Source organism: Staurois parvus, unplaced genomic scaffold, assembly GCF_062004578.1.
Source record: "Staurois parvus isolate SC_StPar_1 unplaced genomic scaffold, SC_StPar_1.0 ptg000682l, whole genome shotgun sequence".
Classification (NCBI taxonomy): domain Eukaryota; kingdom Metazoa; phylum Chordata; class Amphibia; order Anura; family Ranidae; genus Staurois; species Staurois parvus.
Window position 1 is genome coordinate 8,283,414 of NW_028318478.1, and position 23,087 is coordinate 8,306,500.

The 23,087-nt window shown below is 40.8% G+C and overlaps 2 protein-coding genes across 4 annotated transcripts in view; one reads left to right on the forward strand and one right to left on the reverse strand.

Moving 5' to 3' along the window:
- MTMR10 (myotubularin related protein 10) overlaps positions 1-9,836 on the forward strand; it is a 138,311-nt gene extending 128,475 nt beyond the window's left edge. Inside the window, exon 17 of the mRNA XM_089652444.1 lies at positions 1,949-9,836. Within this exon, the coding sequence (XP_089508570.1) occupies positions 1,949-2,551 (603 nt within the window). The 3' untranslated portion in view covers positions 2,552-9,836. The remainder of the gene's footprint in view (positions 1-1,948) is intronic.
- Positions 1-23,087, reverse strand: part of FAN1 (FANCD2 and FANCI associated nuclease 1) — a 99,590-nt gene that overhangs the window by 53,433 nt on the left and 23,070 nt on the right. The window contains exons 13-15 of one of the 3 annotated variants that reach the window (XM_089652442.1): positions 19,601-19,729; positions 13,177-13,317; positions 12,325-12,928 (exon numbers count right to left, since the gene is read on the reverse strand). In XM_089652442.1, the coding sequence (XP_089508568.1) occupies positions 13,180-13,317; positions 19,601-19,729 (267 nt within the window). In that variant the 3' untranslated portion in view covers positions 12,325-12,928; positions 13,177-13,179. Of the gene's footprint in view, positions 1-12,324; positions 12,929-13,135; positions 13,318-19,600; positions 19,730-23,087 lie in introns of those variants that run through there. The other 2 variants (XM_089652443.1, XM_089652441.1) reach the window with 2 other exon arrangements.

A 23,087-nucleotide genomic window follows, 5' to 3' on the forward strand; every position in this document is an offset into this window, starting at 1 on the left:
TTTTTTTTTTTTTTTTTAATTTTAAGACCTGTTGACATTTGTTTATTGTATTGCCCACCCCTCAGTTAAACTTCCTATGTCCCTTGGTTGGCCTACTGTTTTTTCTTTTTCTTTTTTTTCCCAGCATTTAGTCTTCCTGTAGTCTGCAGTATAACCTGTAGGTTATAGATTTCCTGCATCCCTTAATGCACTCCAAAAGATGAGTATAAAAATCTGATTTTTGACTTTGTAAAAAAGCTTTACAAAGCTTGTTACAAAACAATTGAGTACTGTCAGCGATACTTTTTTTTTTTTTTTTCATTTCCACTTCCAAATTTTCAGGACTAGCATTTAGGGTGTACCCCTTGAAGAAGAATCTTACAATCTTTATTGGTCAATTTACGGTTGGCCTGACTCAGGCTTACCTATGTTCTTAAAACTGCTTTTTGGCTTCTGAATTCTGTATTTACCTATTTCTGAAACAATTGCACAGTCCCTTGGCTAAAATCATAAATGGGAAAGATCACAATAACCTTCTTATCCAGGGAAAGTCCAGATCGTTACTTTTCTCTGCCTTTGGGGACACTGCAGTGTATAATTGTACTCTCCCAAACTTCAAAGGTTAAATCTCCAGCAGGGTCCTTCCAGCACTGCCACTAGTCTCACATAGCTTCCTTTCCAAGGTGCCCCTTGCTGTGACTGCACTCCTGCCTTATATAAGTACAATGCAGAGTTAATATCACTGCATTGTATGTGATGATGCTGAAGGACCATCCACAGCCTGGTAACAGAATGGGGGTAAAATAGGTAATGCAGCTTTTTCCTCTTCCATAGACGTAATGATCATTTAACCCTTGTACACTGCTGCAAGGTTTCTTTTTTTTTTTTTTGAACCTCCAGCCTGGAGCTGAGCTTTTAAAAAGAATTAAAGTGGTTGTAAAGGTTGAAGGTTTTTACCTTCATGTATTGTATGCATGAAGGTAAAAAACCTGTTTGCAACAGCTCCCCCAGCCCCCTTAATACTAACCTGAGCCTCATCTCGATCCAGCAATCTGAACAAGAGCCTCGGTTGTCCTGGGTCTCTGCCTCCTCATTGGCTGAGACAGCAAGTGGGAGCCATTGGCTTCCGCTGCTGTTAATCACAGCCAGTCAGCCAATGAGGAGGGAGAGGGGGCAGGGCCAAGCTGAGGCTCAGTGTATGCATGGACACACAGAACAGCGGGTGCCTGCATAGTAAGCTGCTTGCTGTGGGGGCACCCGACAGACAGGAGGAGCCAGGAGAGCCCATAGGGGACCTGAGAAGAGGAGGATCCAGGCTGCTCTGTGCAAAACCATTGCACACAGTAAGTATAGATATGTTTGTTATTTTACCCCCCAAAAAAATGAACCTTTAGAATCACTTTAAGAAACACTCCAAAGTTGGCCATATATAGACTGATATTTGGCTGGTTCAGCAGGGATCGTATAGATTTCGATCCATGTATGGGCAAAGTGGTTGTACAGAAGTTTATCTACTTCTGTGCAACCATCCTGTCGGATTTTAGCCACTTGATCAGCACTGCAGGCTATAGCCAGCGGTCCTGATCTGTGCATTCTGATGGCAGGGAAGTCCTCTTGGATTTGCGAGAAACAAAAAAAACTGACCCGAATGCGGTCAGTTTTTTTCGTTCAACCTGCTGCCTAAGTAATGACAACCCTTTATTTGAATTTTTACCGTTTCTCTATAAGCCATTGTTATTCTATAACAATATATTTATTCCTTATAGAGATAGGCTTGTGGTTAGCCTTTTCAGCAGTGCATCCTTGTCGGTTACTGGTGCTGCAATTAATTCCTTTCCATCTTTTGCTAATCAGTAATCTACTGTAACTGATGTCAGCTCTGCTTGTAGTTTTTGCTGTGTGGAGGACCAGCCCCATATGTATCTCTAAATGTATTGTGGCTAATATTTTTGTTCTTTTTTCCTCGCAGAAAAACTACAGTTCTACGTTACGAGGGATGCCAGTTTCCCTGAAGAATGGTCTTCTTCCCCAGCCAGAGATCATGCCACGTAGGAACTCTTTGATACTGAGGCTGAAGCCTGAATTTGTTCACCATGTGCCAGAAATCCAGAACAATGGACTAGAACAATACATCAGAGACTGGTTTTCGAAGCCAGTAGACCTCCATGGAGTCTTGTTACCAAAGTTAAATGGGCCAGATATAAAACTGTGGAAGCTCTGCTACCTTCGATGGGTTCCTGAGGCTCAAATTACTCATGGTGGCTTTATCACGGCTTTCCATAAAATTTCCGTACTAGCAGATGAAATTGAAATGCTGCAGACAAGCCTCCGTCAGTACCGATCCTACCCACTGTCTCAGGCCACTTCCCCAGAAAGCGAACAAAGCAGAATGTTTTTCCGGGTAGATGACTTGCACAGTAGCTATGAAAGTTTGGACTTCCTATCTTCCTCTTTCCCTTTCTCTCCAGTCGGGAACATGTGCCGCCGTAGTATATTGGGGACTCCTTTGAGCAAGTTTTTAAATGGTGCCAAAATTTGGCTCTCCACAGAAACACTTGCCAATGAGGACTGAGGAATGTATCACTGGTAGCTTAGCTGACCAAGTGCTGCATTTTTTTCTTTTAGCCAGACACTGATTTTTTTTTTTGCACATATGCTAAAAAAGGAGAATTTTACGCACAATGCTGCAGGAAAAGCAGTCACAGGTGCAGTCCTTCATAACTGGATACATGTTTATTTCCAAAATTGGATCTGATGCAGATATGATGTTATAGCGGGTACGGTGGTATCGGGTATATTGACATTGTTTTGTTGTTTTGTTTTTTTTTGTTATTTTTAATGTAACGTGTATTTACCCCTTTCAGATACATTTAATGTTATAGGGCAGGACAGCAAAATTCAACGGAATATCCACTGTACAATGTTTTCTACTTTGGAAATGTTCTTTATGTCCTAAAGGGAATATTCAGATGTTGCACCTTGACATTGGGGGACCTGTGGACATGACTATACAATCTACATAAAAATTGCCTAGACCTAGCATTCTGTGTTTTGCTGACATCTTCTTGGCAAAGGATTTGCTCAAGAGCCTTTATCTGTATAATGAAAGCCTACAGTACAGTTACAAAAAAATAAGAGGGGGGGGATAGAGCTGAATATCTGCTTTAAGGACTACTTGTAGGTCCTGCATATTTAAGGTACTTGCCCGCCCAGTGGATCCAGCGTTGTCCTGATAAGATCCACCTCTTTTCTGCCCCCTACCACCCCCAACCCCCCATCGGTCCTGCACTGCCATCTTCTGTGATGTCATCGGTAAGCTGCTGGCTTTTCCAGGTTCAGCCAGAGGCTTCCTGATGATGTGCCACCTGGTCCCACTTGCCTCCTCTTTTCCCAATGGTGGACTTTGCTTTCTTAGCCTAGACAAGAGCCAGAGTAATATATATATAAAAAAAGTAAATAAAAGGGGAAAATAAAGCCAGCCCAGTTTGTGCAGTGGAGGGAGGAGGGCTGGGAGGCATTGTGTTATGGAGGTAAAGTTCCACTTTAACACCTAAATGCTCGTTGGCTATCTCTGAATTTAACATTCTGAGTCATTGCATACTCATATTCTAAGTCAGAAAAGTGTAGTACACACAATGGAAAAAATTGGATAAAAGATTTCGTAGTGATCATCCAAAATCTGATTGTTAGTACACTGCTTTTGAGAGCCAATCCACAACAGTTCATGTAAAATTGTCCGAAGGGACTTGCACAAATATTTTTGAATTATTTTTGTTTAATCAGTACAGTATTTATCAGTAAAAAAAAAATTGAGTAACCAAGACTGCGCATGCTCAGAAATGAAAGAATAGATTACAATGCAATACAATAAATTACATGTACAATCTACTGTTTTAGGATGATTTTCCTTACTCTAGTAACCTATTAGTTTTCGATATGAGACTAATAGGCGAAAAAAGTCATTTGTCCGATATTCTCATTGTGTGTATGAGGATTAACTCTTTAAAGTACTAAAGCTATTGATTCAGCATAACCACCAGGCAACTCACATTTCAGTAAGAGCTTAAAATGACTGCCCCATATATCTCTCTGCACTTGTTTTAAAGGGACAGTACCAATTATGAGCAATAATAACAAGTTATTTTCCTATTCTGCTTTTTAGTTTTAGAGTTAATAGAAGGATGGAGGTGGACTATGTAGTGTATTTGTCACCCTTGCACATTAAAAGCTACCAATTGTAGGCCAATCCAGTATTGCGATAACGCATTTGCTGCTAAGAAAGCTGTTGGGAGGTTTTCTGACAAAATGCATTCCTAATACAAGCCAAAACACAATTCCATGTGAGGATGGCTACCTCAGTCTAACCCAGGGGTGGGCAACTGTGGCCCTCCAGCTGTTGGTGAACTACAAGTCCCATCATGCCTCTGCCTTTGGGAGTCATGCTTGTAACTGTCAGTTTTGCAATGCCTCACGGGACTTGTAGTTCTACAACAGCTGGAGGGCCACAGTTGCCCACCCCTGGTCTAACCAATGTTAACCTGCTCTGTCCCTCTCTGAGCTCTGTGGCATCCATTGCTGGTAGGTCCATGTTTACTTGCCATTCTTGGAAGAACCTCAAACAATCATGGATGAAATGATAGAAAAGGGAATTTATATATAAATCAGGACTCCTATATATGGAACTTGGAACAATAAAAAAAAAGAGCTGGTCATTGCAAACATTTGGATTTTAGCTGGCATATTCTAGTGTAGCTCAGAGATGAAAAGAAAAAGTTTGCTCGCAATGGGTAATACCAATGGTTTTTCCATGCGTTCGGTTTCACAAATGTCTGTTTATAAAGTTGGAGGGCTTCACACATTAGCTTGTAGTTGACTTTTTCTGCATAATGCACAGAAGTTGGGCTTGCTTGGTGAATAATCAAAATGTGATGAAATGTTTCCAGATTGAAGGATGAGGGACCTTTTTCTCTTCCCTGTGGCTTGAAAAGAATTGTTCATACTCCCCAGCTGTCACAGGTATATTCATGTTTCGAAAACGAACCCACAATTATTAACAACAGTTACCTGCACCTGAAGTATAGTCACAAATTCACCCATTATGAGATATTTGTGCGGTGTATTTACCATGTTACCTACACTTTTGTGGGATTATTATTATGTTGTAACATTGAAGTCATCCTGTTTCTTCAATATAAGATCTGATCCCAGTGCCATGGTAACTAATTGATTCGGCCTGTCTGTCAGAGCATTATGTTATACAATGAAGTCCTCCTCTGAAATTTGGCCACAAACATGACTTGTACCCTGACGTGGATTGGCTGTCTGGCAAGCTGGCCAAGGGAATGTTCCAGCATCACGTACAGCTTAAAATTATCTGAATTGTTTTCCATGATTAGTCCACAGTGCCATCAGATAGACATTGTTGCAGCATCAGCCATATGGAATCATATTTATCTTAAATGTTATAAATCATGTTGAAATTTGTGGCAGTAAAGGGGGTTGTAAACCTTTACATACAGTGGATATAAAAAGTCTACACACCCCTGTTAAAATGTCAGGTTTCTGTGATATAAAAAAAATGACACAAAGATAAAGCATTTCAGAACTTTTTCACCTTTAATGAGACCTATAAACTGTACAACTCAGTTAAACAACAAACTGAAATCTATTAGGTGGAGGGAAGTAAAAAATAAAAAACTAAATTAATATGGTTGCATAAGTGTGCACCTCATTTTTTCACATCACAGAAACCTGACATTTTGACAGGGGTGTGTAGAGGTTTTATATCCACTGTATATCCAATGAAGTGACTAGCATCAGATGATACACAGAGATGAAACAAATCCTCCTAAATGAGTTGTTTATCTGCAGCCACCTCTTCTGTACAGCCTTCTAATGCACACATTTGACATAGTCTCTCTGAGCTCTAGCTGGCAGGGGGCAGGAATGTGACATCACACACGGCAGAGCAGATAGCTGACTGTGACCGGAGTGGAGGGAATGGATGTATAGATATATATGTATGTCTTTGATACAGTAAATATGAGAGACACCTATGACTCTCACCAATAGCCCTCTTTTTATAACATGGCCTTGTACACACAGACGTGAGCTTGTATAAGGGCAATGTGTATAGCAGCTTTGTGAAAAGCTAAAGATGCCTTTCAGCCCTGATTTGGGAATATTCAGCATGCATTGTAATTTGAGTAGTGGCTGTAACTTTATACAAGCTGCTAGCAGGTTTCAGCAGGGTTTGGAACTATTTGAAACTTGTTAAAAGCTTGCTAGTTAACTCATGAAAAGTGGCGGTGACCACTCCTATGTCATTTACCAAAACTGAAGCTTAAAGTGATTGTAAAGTCAAAACCTTTTTATTAAAAAGAGGTTTATAATTACCTGCTCTGCACAATGGAATTGCACAGTGTGCGGACCCTTATCTCCTCTTATGGGGTCCTTTGCCAGTGCTGTCTGCTTCGACCCTCCTGCATGTGCTCTCATAGCAAGCCCCTTGCTGAGGGGGGGGGGCACGCTCCTAAGCCAGGCTGTATGCATCCATAGATAAACACAGCCTCCTTTCTCTCTGGATTTTATTGACAGCAACAGGAGCCAATGACTGCTACTGCTCACAGTAAAACCTGTGAGACCAGGAATAGGGGAGAGAAGACTTGAAGCCAGAGACAGTGCTGGGTCGATTAGAAGTCTCAGAAAAGTGCTTCGGGAGGAGGTGGGAGTAACAGGCAGTGGAATGTTTTTTTATCTTATTGCAGATAATGAATTAAGGCAAAAACCTTTAGTGTTTAGAACCATTTTAAGGGTGCATTACGTTGTGCATGTGCGTTAATATTCATTCTGAATGCCTCATACACAACTGTTGATTGTAGTGCACTGCAATGTAACCACAACCAATGTAATGTGAACAGGCCCTAAAAGTGGTTAAGGTACAAGGTCTCTCTTTTTTTTTTTTAAACTTTCTGCAAGCAGTGCCATTCCCCCCCCATACTTACCTGTGCCCGATCTCAATCCAGCAATGTGCATGAGAGCAGTGGCTCTCTCGCTTCCTTCTCCCCATTTTACAAAGGCTCTTGCTGCTGTACATCAAAGCCAGTAAGGAGGAAGCAGGACCGGGGAGGGGCACACAGAGCCTGTTAGGAGGCAAGCAGCTTACTAAGGTGGCACTTGGCAGGAAGCGCCGATGGGGACCTGAGAAGAGGAAGAAATCAGGGCTGCTCTGTGCAAAACCATTGCAATGTATGTAACTTATGTAAAAAAAAGTGTTACCTTTTAAAATCACTATAAAGACGTAAGGAATGCTACATAAAGATTGTTAAAGTGGTTGTTAAGGCTGAAGGTTTTTTATACCTTCATGTATTCTATACATGAAAGTAAAAAACCTTCTGTGTGCTGTCCCCCCCCCCCCCCCCCCTTTCCCTAATAGATACCTGAGCCTCCTCTCGATCCAGCGATGTGCATGGGAACCTTGGCTGTCCCAGGTCTCTGTCTCCTCATTGGCTGAGACAGAACAGTGGGAGCAATTGGCTCCCACTACTCTCATTCACAGTCAGTGAGCCAATGAAGAGAGAGCGGGGGTGGGACCGGTTCGGAGCTCTATGTGTATTATGGACGCATAGAGCTGGGGTTGGGAGCGAGCACACCTCAGTGCCCCCATAGCAAGCGGCTTGCTATTGGGGGCTCTAGTCAAGGGGGAGGAGCCAGGAGCGCCGACGGGGGACTGGAGAAGAGGATCAGGGTTGCTCTGTGCAAAACAATTGCACAGAGCAGGGAAGTATAGCATATTTGTTTTATTTTTTTAAAGCTATACAAATATTTAGTAAAAGCTGACTTTACATACTCCCCTGATCCAAGAGAGGCCCATGTGTACAAGGCCTTTCATTAAGTGGGTTTCTGTATACATAGTAATAACTGTACAAGCCAGAGCCCGATGGTCACAACTACTTCTGTAAATGATTGTAGTTCTGGTTCACTGGAAGACATTTCTTCATAGCTTTCAAAATTATTATGACGCTAAGAATTATCAGAACACTGTTTAAATATTATTGCAGTGTAATCCAACTACCATACATGCTGTTAGGGTTTTCAGAGAGTTTTTATGTAATCTGTCAGTATACACGTCTATGTTGGACTGCACCTTGCTATACTCAAACATCCTCATTCTTTTTATAGGTCTGAATGAATTTGTAAAATTATTAAATTAGCAGCTTGTGTGTGAAATCTTTAAATGGTTTATAGTTTTCTCCTGTGGATTAATCTGTAGCACCTAACAGAGTTATATTGTTACGTTTTTTTTTTTTGTTTTGTTTTTTTTTTTAACCTTCAAAAAGAAATTTACTAGTGAGCTTTTCTTTTGGAGACTGAAATCTGAAGCAACTGAACACTTAGATATTTTTTTTTTTTTTATAGATTATGATGAAAGTTCTGTTGTGGAAAAATCTAGCTTTGCTTCTGTGCTTGTTTGCAGTAAACCTGTATTATTCTTATGTAATGAGTACCTGGCACCATACCAGGACTTTGACAGCTGGCTATGACACAAACCATCACAAGAACAGTGCCTCTGTGTCTGAGCAATCTATCACAACGCCCATGTTTGCTATACACGTGGAGAGCATGTCTATGCAGACACTTCCTACACAGTCAGTGTTTGCATAAGGCCTATGGGGACTGTGGTAGAACTCTGAAGAGGAGCTGTATAGTAATGATAGCCATACGCTGCTTTAATTTTGGCCAATTCTGCTTAAAATGGAGCCAAAGTTGGCTCTGGTAGCACCAACTGGGCCTACAAACTCAAATCTGAAAATTAAAGAAGCTGGGCAAAAAGGTATTTGCTGAAGCCAATCCGAGGCAGAGCAGTGGCTGTCAGACTGCAGTATAGCCAATGGGGGAATCTATTGATTTCTTTTGTTCAGCCCATGGGACTAACAGGAGAAATCTTAATGCGTATGACTAGCGTAAAAGGTACATGTGGTCACTTTATGGTGCCTGCTGCACAACCATAGTCTTAATTTATATTACTTGAAGGAAGTGCAGGTTTACCGTGTAGCTGTAGTACTCCACCTCGGGAAAGGTTCAGGAATCATATGACAGCACAAAGTGGAGTTTATTTGCTAAAAGCAAATAGGCTATTCACTTTGCAAGGAAAATTTCCTAGTGAATGTGGTGAAATTTCACTTGAAAAAATTCCCATTTATGTGCAAGCAAAATTAAAAACAAAAATGATGGATTCAGCAGACCTACACTTCATTCACTAAGCTCTGGAGATATTTCCCTTGCAAAGAGCAACATCCTCTGCAAAGTGAACAGTTTATCTGCCTTTTAGTAAATCAACCCCAGTGTGAAGCAAAGGAGAGTTCCCTAGATCCCCAGGCCCAGAAAACATTTGTGGAACTAGTGAAGATTATGATTCTGTAGTAAACATCTGCAGGGACTCGACTCCTAAAGCTTCATTCACCAAACTATAAAGATTATTTGGTATAACTTATTTTCAGTAATAACTAATTGGGGATTAAAAGAACAGTCACGTGGCAGATGACTGTTATGGTTTTACAGAGTAGTGAATTTAAACTTTGGTATTTTTGGCGCATTCACTAATTGATGGAAGTTGAAATGATGTGCACTGTTAACCTCTGCTGTAGATAAGTCTTAAATGTATAATATAGTAGAAGTGCCTTTTAAAACATTAAATTAAACCTTGTATATAGTGCAGATAATTAGTGAACATGAGTTATAACCTTGGTACTCTTTTCAATGAATGCTTACTGAACTGTGGATGTGACTTATTTAAAATGTAATTAGAGAACCCATATTTTGTTTAATTCATTTTTATTAAACATGACTTGCAGCTATTTGGACTGGAGTGTGGTGTTTTGACAGCTTAATCTTCTTCTAAAATACTGATCCTAAGGGTTCACTCAGATCATAAAAAATTAACCACCAAATAATTATGCACTCAGTGCTAGAGGGTAATGTTGCACACTGTTTCAGGATACAGGAAAAACAAAATAATAAATGTGTGCACACCCCCTGCCCATAAAAATCACATTGAAAGCAAACAAAGTGATACAAATAATATCAACATCAATAAATGAAACCACCAATATAGTGAAAAAACAAAACCATAGTCAAAATAAATCCAACAATGATATACAGGCGTACCTCGGTTTACGAATTTAATGCATTCTGCGGGACGTTTCGTATTGCAAAAAATTAAGAAACCGAAACACGGTTTCCCATAGGAATGCAATGAAAACCAATTAATCCATTCCGTCAGAAAAAAGTAAAAAAAGTCTTCTCTGGTCAAAACTCTTTATAAAGTGCACTTTAACGGCATAAATACTGTACAGGGACATGATTAAAAAAAATTTGTAAATGCATTGAAAACCAATTAATCCGTTCCGGAGGTCAGAAAATTAGAAAAAAAAAACCTTATCTATTCAAAACTCTTTATAAAGTGCACTTTAAAGGCATGGGGCTGACGCTATAAACGCTTTGTATAGCAAAAAAAATTTGGAAACTTAATAATTATTTTCAATGGCTTTTCATTCGTAAACTGAAAATTACATTAACTGAGGCGTTCGTAAACTGAGGTACGCCTGTAATAGTACTAGGGGGGGGCAATATAAACAATGTTGTGTGAAAATAAAAGTCCACTCCCAAAAGTATATTTCAGGGCTTCACTAGGGGGCCCAGTGTGGAATCTTGTGTGAAAATGAAATGCCACAGTTCCACGTGCTTTACTTCTAAGCACCTCTGACGTAGATCTATGAATTCCCTTACTGGATAACCATGATCCTCCAGTTTATAAGAGATCACTACAGCAGGATAAACCAAATACAAATCACACCAGGGTATGGTAACAACCTCCACGCCCACCAGGTCCTCCGCTGGCTGTCCAGAAATCACAATTCTCTGCAGTAATAGTCAGAGGAAAATACAAAGTACCATAGAGTAGAGTAATATTGCTAAAAGTACCAATTTATTTCATGGAACTATACTCACAAGCATCTCAGGGTAACAAAAGCTCAAAAATGACATGCTGCAGTACGCCAGCTGATGTGATGTCATAGGCTGCTAGCATTTTCCTACGCATTTTGTCTATGCAAAGGACATCCTCAGGGGACATAAAGAAGACTATACAAGAGACATCCTCAGGGAACATAACGGACATCTTGAGGTCCCTGGCATAGACAAAATGCGTATGGAGGGGGCTAGCGGCCTATGACATCACATCTGCTACTGTACTGCAGTGTGGTATTTTTGAGCTTTTGTTACCTGAGATGCTTGTGACTATATTTGCATGAATTAAATTGGTGTTTTTAGCAAAATTCCCTCTATGGTCCTTTGCATTTTTCTCTGAATCTTACTGTGGAGAATTGTGTTTGAGGTGGTTGACGAAAACTGTGGCATTTCATTTTCACATAAGATTCTATACTGGCCCCCTAGTGCAGCCTTCTTTTGGGAGTGGACTTTCATATTCACACAAGATTGTATGCAGTGGAGCCCTGTAAATCCCATTGGGAGTGGTCTGTCGTTTATAATTATATAACTGGTTTATACTGAATATGCTTTTATTTTTATTTTTTTCATTATCGGTGGTTTCATTTATTGATGCTGATATTTATAAAAATTACATTGAAAGTAAACAGTGATACAGTCAGAGGTTTTGCACACTTTAATAAATGATGGAAAATAAAATTGAACATGTTTTGTTAAAGCCCAGAGGTTTGGACATGAGGATGCCCAGGAACCGTCCACTGCCAGGGCATAGGGGTGCACTGGATTGGGTAAGTAAAATTGCTGTTACCACCCCCTAGGCTAAATAAGCAGTTAACCCTTGCAGTGCAAAAAATTGTTTAATTTTCCTGTAGTTTAGATTTAAGGAAATGTATTAAATTGCAAAATGCTGCATGCTGGACTGTAGTGCAGTGTACCATAGATTACAGATGTAAACTGGGAGCACTGAACTTCCTTCCCATAAACTATGTGCATACCCCTCTAAACTATTGAGTTTGGGTACACAAAGACCTCAACCCTTCTGCAGTCAAATGTGAGAGTCGTTCTTTCATAAACGAACTATCACCAGTGAAAATTTTCCAAACAACCAACTGATCTTCAAAGCGCTTCTTCATGCAGCATTCCTATTTGTGGAATCTTAAAATCCTGTGTCCCCCAACCACTCTGATTGACAGATACTTACCAGCTGAAATTGCTTCTCTTTTTGAAAAGATTAGCTAATAAAGCTCTTTAGCTGAAGTAATCTAGTCAGGATATACACATATCCTCGTTCTCCATGGCATTTGTATCATAAGATCATGGAAAAAAAACACTGCATAGTGTGGATATACACTGTATATTTTTTTTTTTTGCATTTATTTGAATTTGTGTATTGTTGTATGATTTTCTTTTCCACAGTGCTTTTAATATTCAAAGATCTCCATTTCAGATGAATGGCTACTTTTACCTGTGGCATTGGTGTGCAAAGTTGAATCCAAAATGGAGGGGGAGGGGGTTACTTAGGACAAGGCTAGTACCAGGTAAAAATAAGAGTCAATAAAAGAAAACAAATGCAGCCACCACCTCTAAGGACTGGAAAGCTGCAATCTATACATTTTTGTTTTGGGGCTTTATACCACTTTAAGCTTTTGTTTCAGGAAACATTGAAGATTATGCTGAATGCTATCCACTGTACTTCAATTCAGATTGCATAAGTTTCATTGTGCCATATTTTGTCAAATAGAGTGGGACTGAACATCTGGTCTTGACATTTATATGGTTGAAATCACCTTGACAGCATTCTAGGAGTGCCAAATGGTCAAAGTGAAACTGTGGTAACAAATATGCCACTGCCAATCACAATTCTGCTGACTGATGTGGTGCGGACCTTGAATGAGCAGGTGCAGTCTGGGCCATGCATGTGTTAGTGATCACAGGCTTGGGCCTAAAAAAAAAAAAGATAGACGATGGCTTCCTTTGAATTGGATAAACTGGCATATTGCAGGTAATTGTGGAACACATAACCCTGACCAGGGCTAAATCAGTTCTGACTAGCATGTCTCCTTTGAAGCATTTGTCAAAATCCTTAGTCTCAAGACAACTTGACACACTGACAATAAGATTCATACATAAACCTTAGGAAGACTGGAGCCAAATGACAAAGAACATTTTATTAGGAAAGGTTATGCTTACATTTTAGTTAAATCTGTTACTCTTTGCTCCAATGGCAACAACATGACACACTTCTGCATCTGCCCCCATTTTCTTCAGTTCGTGCAACCAAACCATCTGCTTGTGCGACAGACGATCGTTTGGCCCCTTCACCTCTACCACCTGCAACACATGGACATCAGGGTTAAGAATAAAGCCCAGTAATGTACAAAAAGCAGTAAGCCTGGGTTCACACCAATGCGGTGTGAGAAACACTGCGAATCCTGTGCATTTCCCAAACCACACTGTAAATTGCTCCACGTTCATGCGAGCTGGTGCAGGTTTCAATGATAAAATAATGACACCCCGAAACAGATTGCAAAACGATTTGCCAGAACTTGCATTGCATGGGTGAGAACACCTATGGGATGCGATTCAGGTGCAGATTTATAAAAGGGTCCTGCAACTTTTTGGTGCGGATGCAATTTGAGCCATAAAAAAAAAATGTATGGCTCAAATTGCACTGTACAGACATTTGCACGTAATTCACACAGGAATGCAGTGTGATTTATGTGCAAATTACATGCGGGGTCCTGCACTGCATAGTGTGAACCTGGGCTATGTGCAATAGAGCAGCTGGGGGGATGAAAAATAGTTACCGTGTATTTTCTTTAGTTTAAAAAAAAAAAATATATATATTTTTTTTTTATATTTAGATAAACATAGGGAATGTTTAAAATGCATGTCTGTGTATTTCCTTCCTCTCCCCATGTTTTGGGATTTCTGTTCACTTTCCTGTAGGCATGGTCAGAAGTACGGGAAAATCTTCTCTAACTGGCATTGGAAAATGCATCCCTTTTTGAAGAGTCTTCCTGTTCTGACAGCAACTCCAAATCTTGGGCTTTCATTCCCACAAACGCCAGGACAAACAGAGACATACAATGAAATACCCTGACTGGAAAACAGGCAGCAATAAAAAAAAAAACAAAAAACCTGACTTGCGTTTTCACCTCTCATTACCAAAACCAAAAAAAAAAACTGCTTTAGATATCCTTTAAAAAGGATCACCTTTACCGTGCAAGTTCACCTTTTGGTTAAAAAAAATATATATATATATATATATATATATATTTTTTTTTTTTGCAGGTAAATAAAAAAAAATATACATTTATGATTTTTGTCTACAGGAGCCTATAAACTATTCCACCAGTGATCAGTAGCTCCCTGGTCCCATGCAGATCTGTCAGTATATCTACTTGATCGTACAGGAAGAATCAATGAACTACTGTGGCTCTTCACAGCACTGTGGTAGTTCATTGAGGACTACAAGCAGTCACTAAGACTGTCACAACTTGTAGTCTCTCATTCACAGATCGCTGTGAATGAGTGACGCATTCGTGTGGGCAGAGCCCTGCACGGCCACATTTTTTTTTTCCTCCCCCCCACTAGCTGTTAAAGCAGGTTCCGGTCTGATTGTAGCAATATGAGTGTAACATGTTATCAAACGTGAACTTCACCTTTAACTAGTCTGATTACTTCACTAAGGGCAGGTTCACACCATGTGTGCATGTGCTGTGCAGTTCATATTCGGTTCTGTGCGGGGCAAAAGACCACATCCCATAGTACAAAGGTACCATACGATCCGGTGAGGGCAAACACACTGCGTTTTCAACCTGCATGTGGGGTGTTAACTTTTTATAGACCACTGCTGCAGATCACAAATGTAGTGCATTTTGCATGGGGCTTGAATTGCACAGTGTGTTCCTATGCGATTCAGATACGGGCGTGGTTTGAACCAGCCCCTTATAGTTGCATTGTATAAATGGTTTTGTACACTCAGTTACATAAGTATACAGCATTGTGTTCCGGCAGTGGAATTATTATTATTATTATTACTACGAGTTTATATAGCGCCAAAGGGTTTGCTCAGCGCTGTACAATAGGGGGGGACAATACATGGCACAGTACAACAAAGACAGACAGCGTACGAGGGGTAAGAGGGCCCTACTCTTACGAGCTTACAATCTAGGAGGGAGGGGGTAAAGGTACAGTAGGAAGTGGCTGGGGGGGATGAAGTGGTAGGAGGAATGAGGGAGGATGGCCGTTAGGTGAGGGTGGGGTAGGCTTCCCTGAAGAGATGGGTTTTGAGGGAGCGCCTGAATGTGAATAGAGAAGGCGACAGTCTGATGGATTGGGGCAGTGAGTTCCAGAGGATGGGGGAGGACCTGGAGAAGTCCTGCAGTCGTGCATGGGAGGAGGAGACCAGGGAGCAGGATAGAAGGAGGTCCTGTGAGGAGCGAAGGGTACGGGTAGGGTGGTACCTGGTGATCAGATTGGTGAGGTAGTCAGGGGCAGTGTTTTGAACGGCTTTGTAGGTCAGGGTAAGGAGTTTAAATTTGATGCGTTGGGCAATCGGGAGCCAGTGGAGGGAGAGGCAGAGGGGGGTGGCAGAGGTGGAGCGGGTGGTAAGGTGGATGAGTCTGGCAGCTGAGTTCAGGATGGTCTGGAGCGGGGAGAGCCTGCACTTGGGTAGGCCAGTGAGGAGGGAGTTGCAGTAGTCAAGGCGTGAGATGATGAGGGAGTGTACTAGAAGTTTGGTGGTGTCTGGGGTGAGGAAGGAGCGGATCTTGGCAATGTTGCGAAGATGGAGCCTGCATGTGTTTGTGAGTGATTTGACATGCGGTTGGAGGGAGAGGTTCGCGTCAAGAATGACGCCAAGGACTTTGGCTTGCGGGGCGGAAGTGATAGTGGAGTTGTTGGTGATGATGGATAGGATGGGGGGGGGGTGTGGGCAGGGGGAAAGACGAGAAGCTCGGTTTTGGAGAGGTTAATCTTGAGGAAATGTAGCGACATCCAGTCTGAGATGTCATTTAGGAGGTGAGTGATGCGGGCGGAGATAGTGGGGGTGAGGTGAGGGGTGGAGAGGTAGATTTGGGTGTCGTCAGCATAGAGGTGATAGTTGAAGCCGTGAGATTGTATGAGTTTGCCCAGGGAGGAGGTGTAGATGGAGAAGAGAAGGGGTCCAAGGACAGAGCCTTGGGGGACCCCAACAGAGAGGGGGAGGGAGGGGGAGGTGGCACCATTGTAGGTGACACTGAAGGAGCGTCGGGATAGGTAGGATGAGAACCAAGAGAGAGCAGCATCTCCGAATGAGAACAAAATTTGAGTTAGGCTGAGCACTGCTCCATTCATAGGAAGCTTTACGAATGAATAGAATGCTCATTATGATTGCCTGTGGCGGAGTTTGTGATGTCATCCACCCACCTCAATCAATCAGAGGAAGCTTTGTATGAAACCTGGAGAAGATCAGCTTTAAGGAAATCTAAATCTGACATTATTGACCTCGCTTGGTAAATCACTGTGTTTTCTGGCTGTCCTACTGATCCAGTAGCTTCAGCACCAAGTCACTCATCTGGAACAAGTATGCAGATCACAATGACTTCAGTCACAATTGACTTGTCCTATGCTTGTTTCAATACAGTGACTGAAAGTACTCATGCTGCTAAGTATCAAGCATGTTGTTAGAAGAAGTCGGTCAGCAATGACAGCCTACATATTTCTTTCAGTACAGATTCCCTTTGAAAGTGAACACATCTTTAACCACTTTCAGCCCTCAAGATGTACCTGTATGTCCTAGGGTGGAAGCGGGTATCCCAATGTCATGGCTGCAGCTGGGATGTTGGTATGAATTTTTTCAGTTTGCAACTGGTCTTTGACTTCAAAGGTCCAAGTAATTTCTTGTAAAAAAAAATTGCTGATTTTTACATGTATGTGGAAATGTCAAAATTGGTCCAATAGACAAGTGGTTAATGGAAAGCTGCTTTGTAGTCTACCATTTCAGGCCTTTGTGTTTCCTGGCTGCCATGCTATATGTCTGTCCTTCATATTTTTAGTCAATAGTCCAGGACATATATTTGGATCAGTAGTACTAAAATCACATGCTACATAACATTTCTGAAAACAAAACATTAACCTCATTTGGAGGAGTTGAGCAATGACAGTGTGGGCAATTCTCATCCAGCAGATCTCTATAAGGGACCGAGACTTCACAAAGAGAAATCCTGTACATAGAGCATCAAGGAAGAGTTCAGAGGAAAGCTGTTCTTAACATCCAGTAAAATCCAGAACTGTGCCTTTTAGCAGAACCTACTGCATCATCTGACAGGTTTACCATTTCACTCATTCATTGATGTGTTCTGGCATTTTCTGCTGATCTCACTGCAGCAGATCAGCCTGGCCTGAGTTCTGCTGACCCCTTATAAAAATGAACTAGTCAGGAGAGGAACAAAAAAAAAAGCTGTCACTATGTATGAAAATGTGCTAAAACAAAAAATTTACCATGAGGCAAACAAGGCGTTTTCCTAAGGTGGTATTTTTCGGGGGTTGCAGTGACACACATGGCAGCTGGGGAGTAGGTGAGGCACAGCAGTGCGGGATACTGAAGGGTGCCTGACTCTCGTTCCTGTACCACTGTCAGAGATCCGCACAGAAGGAAGACGTCAGGCTTTCCTGATTATGGCTTCCGGGGTGGCCAGCAGATGAGGGCTGAATCTTCCCCCCCAAAACACCACAATTTTACGCTTGCCTAGGGTGACAAACAACAAAAATACTCCACTGCATACTTACCTACAATATATTCTTGTGACTTTTCCTTCATACTTACCTATTTTTGTCCTGCCTGTGCGGCCATTTTGAAAATGTCCATGATATTGCACATGTGAGCGATGAAGCGTATTACATCATGCATTTCACTTTGCACATATGCCGCATAAGGCCTCATGTACACGAGCAGCTGCTAAACTTTTTTTTCCAAAGCTCCTACACTCAACTCCATAAAAGCCTGTGTGTCCATGTACACAAAGGCTTTTAGCAGAGTTTAGGAGGTGCTGCGTTTAGGTGAGGTTAAAGAATAGGTGCGTTTTGACTGCCGACTGCGGGAAACCGCAAACCGCATTTTTGCCACAATTTGCGTTTCTCGGTGGTCAGAGTAGGCTTGTGTAGATGAAGCCTAACACTACAGGCATTTGTTAAATTGTGAGATATTTCCCCCCCCCCACGTCAATGAATGTAATTTCATATAGCGCAACCACAAGCTGAAGTACATGACACCATAAGCTTCATCTCATGCATGTATGACAACACTGTAAGGTCTTGCAGTGCAGGCACAGGATTTCCTTGAAGGCAGTGGTGATGTTGCCTTTCAGGGGGTATCTGTGCACCCAGGCTACATCACCACTGCCTTTAAGGAAACCAGAAAGTGCAAGAGAAAAAAGTAAAGCAGAAAAACTTTTTTTTTTCAACATTTTTTTTCAAGTGTTAAATGATTTCACATCAGCATTCAGAGAAAAGGTCTGTTGTAAGTGTCATCTGTCTTACTGTTTTTTTTTTTTTTTTTAATTAAGACAAATGATAAAGCTCTCCCTGATATTACACAGATACGCAAATGTCTCTAATAATCTATGTTTTCAGGGATAAAACGTTAATTATAAAAAAAAAAAGTTTTAGAATACGGACAAAGTCCAGTGGATTAGTTTACAATGTAAAACATCCTAAATGATATATTTTCTGCTATATGAACACTTGTATTTATAGTAGTGAAGATGTAACGTTATGTCACTTCATTCCTTTAGGGCATTTCCCATGTTGTCACCAGAAAACCCCTGTCAATGTATCATAAGAAGTGACTATTTGAATTGTGACATCTAGTGGCACACAATGTAATACAATGTATAATATACACAGCGTTGGACTGGACTTACCACAGTGTGGACAAACCTGGGCATCCATGCAATACACTACTGTTAGAAAGGGAAGCACTAGATGAGAAAGCTGACAGAGCTATGCTATAAATTGTATTCTAAACTCTGCTTATATATAAAGTACAGAAGTGGGAATCTTATTGCAGTATTATACCTAATTTGGATTGTCACAACAATAATGTACTTTATTAAAGTGGTCATAAACCCTTACATATAGCCAGTAAAGTGACAAGCCTCAGGAGATATACAGAGATGAACAAATCCTTCTACATATGTTGTAACTGATTATCTGCAGCGCTCTTCCTTCTACAGTACATTCTAAGCACAGAATGTGCACAGCATTTCTTAGCCCCACAAGGCAGGGGATGGGGATGTCACACACTGCACAGCATAGAGCACAGAGTGTAATCTGAGACCTGAGTGGAGGGGAAAGTACACTCTTCCTCTCCTTCACGGTCTCATAAGAAAACATGCACAGAGCAGGCCATCAATCACCTGCTGTGTGCTGGGGGCTCACCAGGAATAGACTCATGCAGATAGCAGAGGAATGACAGACAGAGCAGTCAAAAATCACACTAGGTGCTTTGGGGTGAGACGTGCACACCATAGAAGATTATGCTTTGTTCACTTTTCATTTCAGGGGTTTTCAGCCACATTAAAAAATAAATATAATCCAAGTAGGCACTAACAAGCAGAAGTTTGTTTACCTTATAGATTTTCTTTTGCACATTCCACACCACCAGATCGGGGAGGCCTCCTCTACAGTGCCGAATGTCTTTGGACATTTTCCTACATAGCCCACTTAGCAATGATCCTCCAAGGCAGGACACCAGACTCTGAAATGAGATGAAGGCAGAACTAGGACAAATCGACTGGCAGTTATTGCTATTATAAAATACAACCTCTGAATGTGGCAACACATACCGTCATCCTTGTAGCACCGTCCCCAAATTTAATGGGTGGGGCAGTACAATGAGGGTGTTTTACCTGCATGCATAGAATGCGTGAAGGTAAAAAACCTTCAACACCACTTTAAACTTAGCAAATTCTATCACCAATTCATATACTGTAGCATGATTAAATTCTTCATATCTAGGATTCTAAGTACAATACTGTGCCAAGTGTATTAAATCACATAGCAGTTTGGACTGTTTTAATTTTCTGTTACCATATATAAACATATCCAGTATCTATTTACAATCTTTAAAACCAGGGATTTGTACAGGATGTAAGAAGCGAGTCGTAACAATGATTTTATGCCATACCTGGATTGCTCAAATCTTCAAAAGCTCACTCAAAACACTAACAATCCTGTGGTGCTGGAAACAATTAGACTGCCACTGCTAAGCTCCTCTGCTGTCTATGGCTGAAATACTGTCATTCACTAAGCATACAAATGCATTTGGAAGGTTTAAAATATCCTGATCTGCATGCCTGTTCTGGGTCAGTGTACATACTATCAACCAGGCAACTAGCATTTTGAAAATGAGAGGTCTGCAATCTCAGCCCATGTATTTTTCTTGGTATATGTTTCCTTTTAATGATTATTTGTTCTGCCTTTAAAAGTGGTAGTAAAGGGTTTTGTTTTTTTTCTCCATCTTTTACCTACCGGTAGGCCTATAATAAGGCTTACCTGTAGGCCGAGTAAATATCTCCTAAACGTGCACTGTGTAGGAGATATGTACTTTAGTGCATTGAGAGAGCCATGCCACAGGGGAAGCTCCAGCGTGCATGTGTGGGAGTGACTTCATCGCAGCTTGGCCAGTCAAACAGCTGCAACCCACGAACCGAGAATGAAGAACAGGTGAAGATGGAAGCCCTGGGGAGCGGAGACAGCGCTCTGCCAGATGCATACTAGCACATTACGCTTTTAGCTAGCAGGGAGAAGATTTTTTTTTTTTTTTGCACTTTAACCATTTCAATACCGGGCAATTTTACACCTTCCTGCCCAGGCCAGTTTTTAGGTTTCAGCGCTCTCACACTTTGAATGACAATTTCGCACTCATACAACATTGTACCCAAACTAAAATTTTTTAATTTTCTTCACACAACTCGAGCTTTCTTTTGGTGGTATTTAATCACCGCTGGGGTTTTTATTTTTTGCTAAATTAACAAAAAAAAGACCAAAAATTTTGAAAAAAAAGCACGTTTTCTTTGTTTCTGTTATAAAAGTTTACAAATAAATAATTGTTCTTCATAAATTTAGGCCAAGATGTATTCTGCTACATGTCTTTGGTGAAAATAACCCAAATTAGGATGTATTTTTTAGTTTGTAGGAAAGTTATAGAGTTCACAAACTATGGTATAGATCTGAAAATTGATCAATCCTGAAGCAAGTCAGAATAGTACAGATATCCCCAAATGACCCCTTTTTGCAGAGTAGACAGTCCGACGTACTTCATAAGAGGAATGGCGAGTTTTTTGAAGTTGTATTTTTTTTGTCATAATTTTCGGAAAATTAAAAAATTAAAAAAAATATTTTCACTATTTTTTATTTACATACTGTCACTAGTGCAGTACAGCATCATCATATAACTGGCATGGCGGTGAACAAGGACACTGACTGGTGACAGTATGAGAAAAAAAATTAATTTATTAAATTTTTTTTCATATTGTACTATGACCAAAGTAGTACAATGTTACCATAGTAACATTGTACTACTTTGGGAAAGTGATCAGTATTTTTTTTTTTTTTTTTTTTTTTTTTTTTACACAATTTGCTTATAGCAAAGAATTACTTTGCTATAAGCAAGCATTTACCTGAATGACATCGATTCATTCAGGTTTTGTTTTTTGTGCTTAGCTGTGATTTGGCCACAGCTAATCACATGACATGTGCATGTGACCTGCTGTGACCATTCACAGCTAGGCACTAGTATACAATGGAAGCCATCCATTGTATACAACTGTCATGTGACCTGCTGTGATTAGTCACAGCAGGTCACATGGTACCGGCATGTCCGAGGTACACGGCCGGTGACAGATCGCGCCGCTGCGCGGCTCTGCAACCACGCGAACTGCACATGTGCGGGAGGACGCCAAATGGCGTATACCACGGAAATCTGCAGCATTTTTGCGGCCGCCAAACAGCTATAGGCCAGGCGGCTAATGGGCTAATGGTTAAAGTACAGTTTGTAGTAAAATTTGAGAACCCCCCCCCCCTGTTTGCTATGTGTTCCCATTCACAAAGCATAATTTTTAAAATATTTATTTTATTTGCACTAACATACAATTTTGAGGACAAGCTTTCGGGGAATGTCCCCTTCTTCAGGTCTAAGCAGGTACTGCTTAGACCTGAAGAAGGGGACATTCCCCGAAAGCTTGTCCTCAAAATTGTATGTTAGTGCAAATAAAAAAAAAGTATCACGGACAGTACTCAATTGTTCCTGACGCAAATGCACTAATACGGCTACAATCACCTCAAGTAAAATATTTCTAACCTTTTTAGTTTTTATTGGAAAGACATTTTTACATATATGACTCCTTAGGCAGCTTGTATTCTTCAGAATAACTTGCACTCCCAATGTGCTTACTTGTGAACACTTTATGGGCAGATTGCTATAAAAGAACATTAACATGCAATGTATCACCCAAACCTTGAGATCTTTAATCCTTCCTTAGGAAAGACAGTGTGCACATCTAGTTTACAACTGATGATGGAGAGCTGCCAGCACAGTACAGACAGGGTTATATGGTAAACAAGTTTTTCCAAGCCCCTCCTTAATATTACATAGGGAACGCTAAATAGGATTTTAAGCAAGTAAACATGTAACCAGCAATTTTTAATTCACATAGTTATCCTATGTGAATGGGAACATAAAAAAAAATATGAAGCAGGCACTGTCGAATTCTGTCTGCAAAAGTAGAAATTCACTTTAAAGCACAGCTCCAGCCAAAGCCATTTTCCTAGTTTCGAACAGAGCGGGGAAAGGGTTACAACCGGGCTATTTTTTGCTCTTGCTGTCTTTGTTGCCATTGGAGATTTATCCCCCTTTCCGGTCCTAGAGACATAAGAGATATATAGAGCTATTCTCTCAAAATTGCAGCTTTGACAGCTTTCACCCAGTGTCCCCACTGACAGATTTCCCCTTTGCTTCTGTTCAGGTGACAAATATAAAATCATATTTTCCCCTCATTTCTTGTCCAGGTGATCACCATCAGTACAAAAAGCAAGCATAAATCTCTCCAAACGGG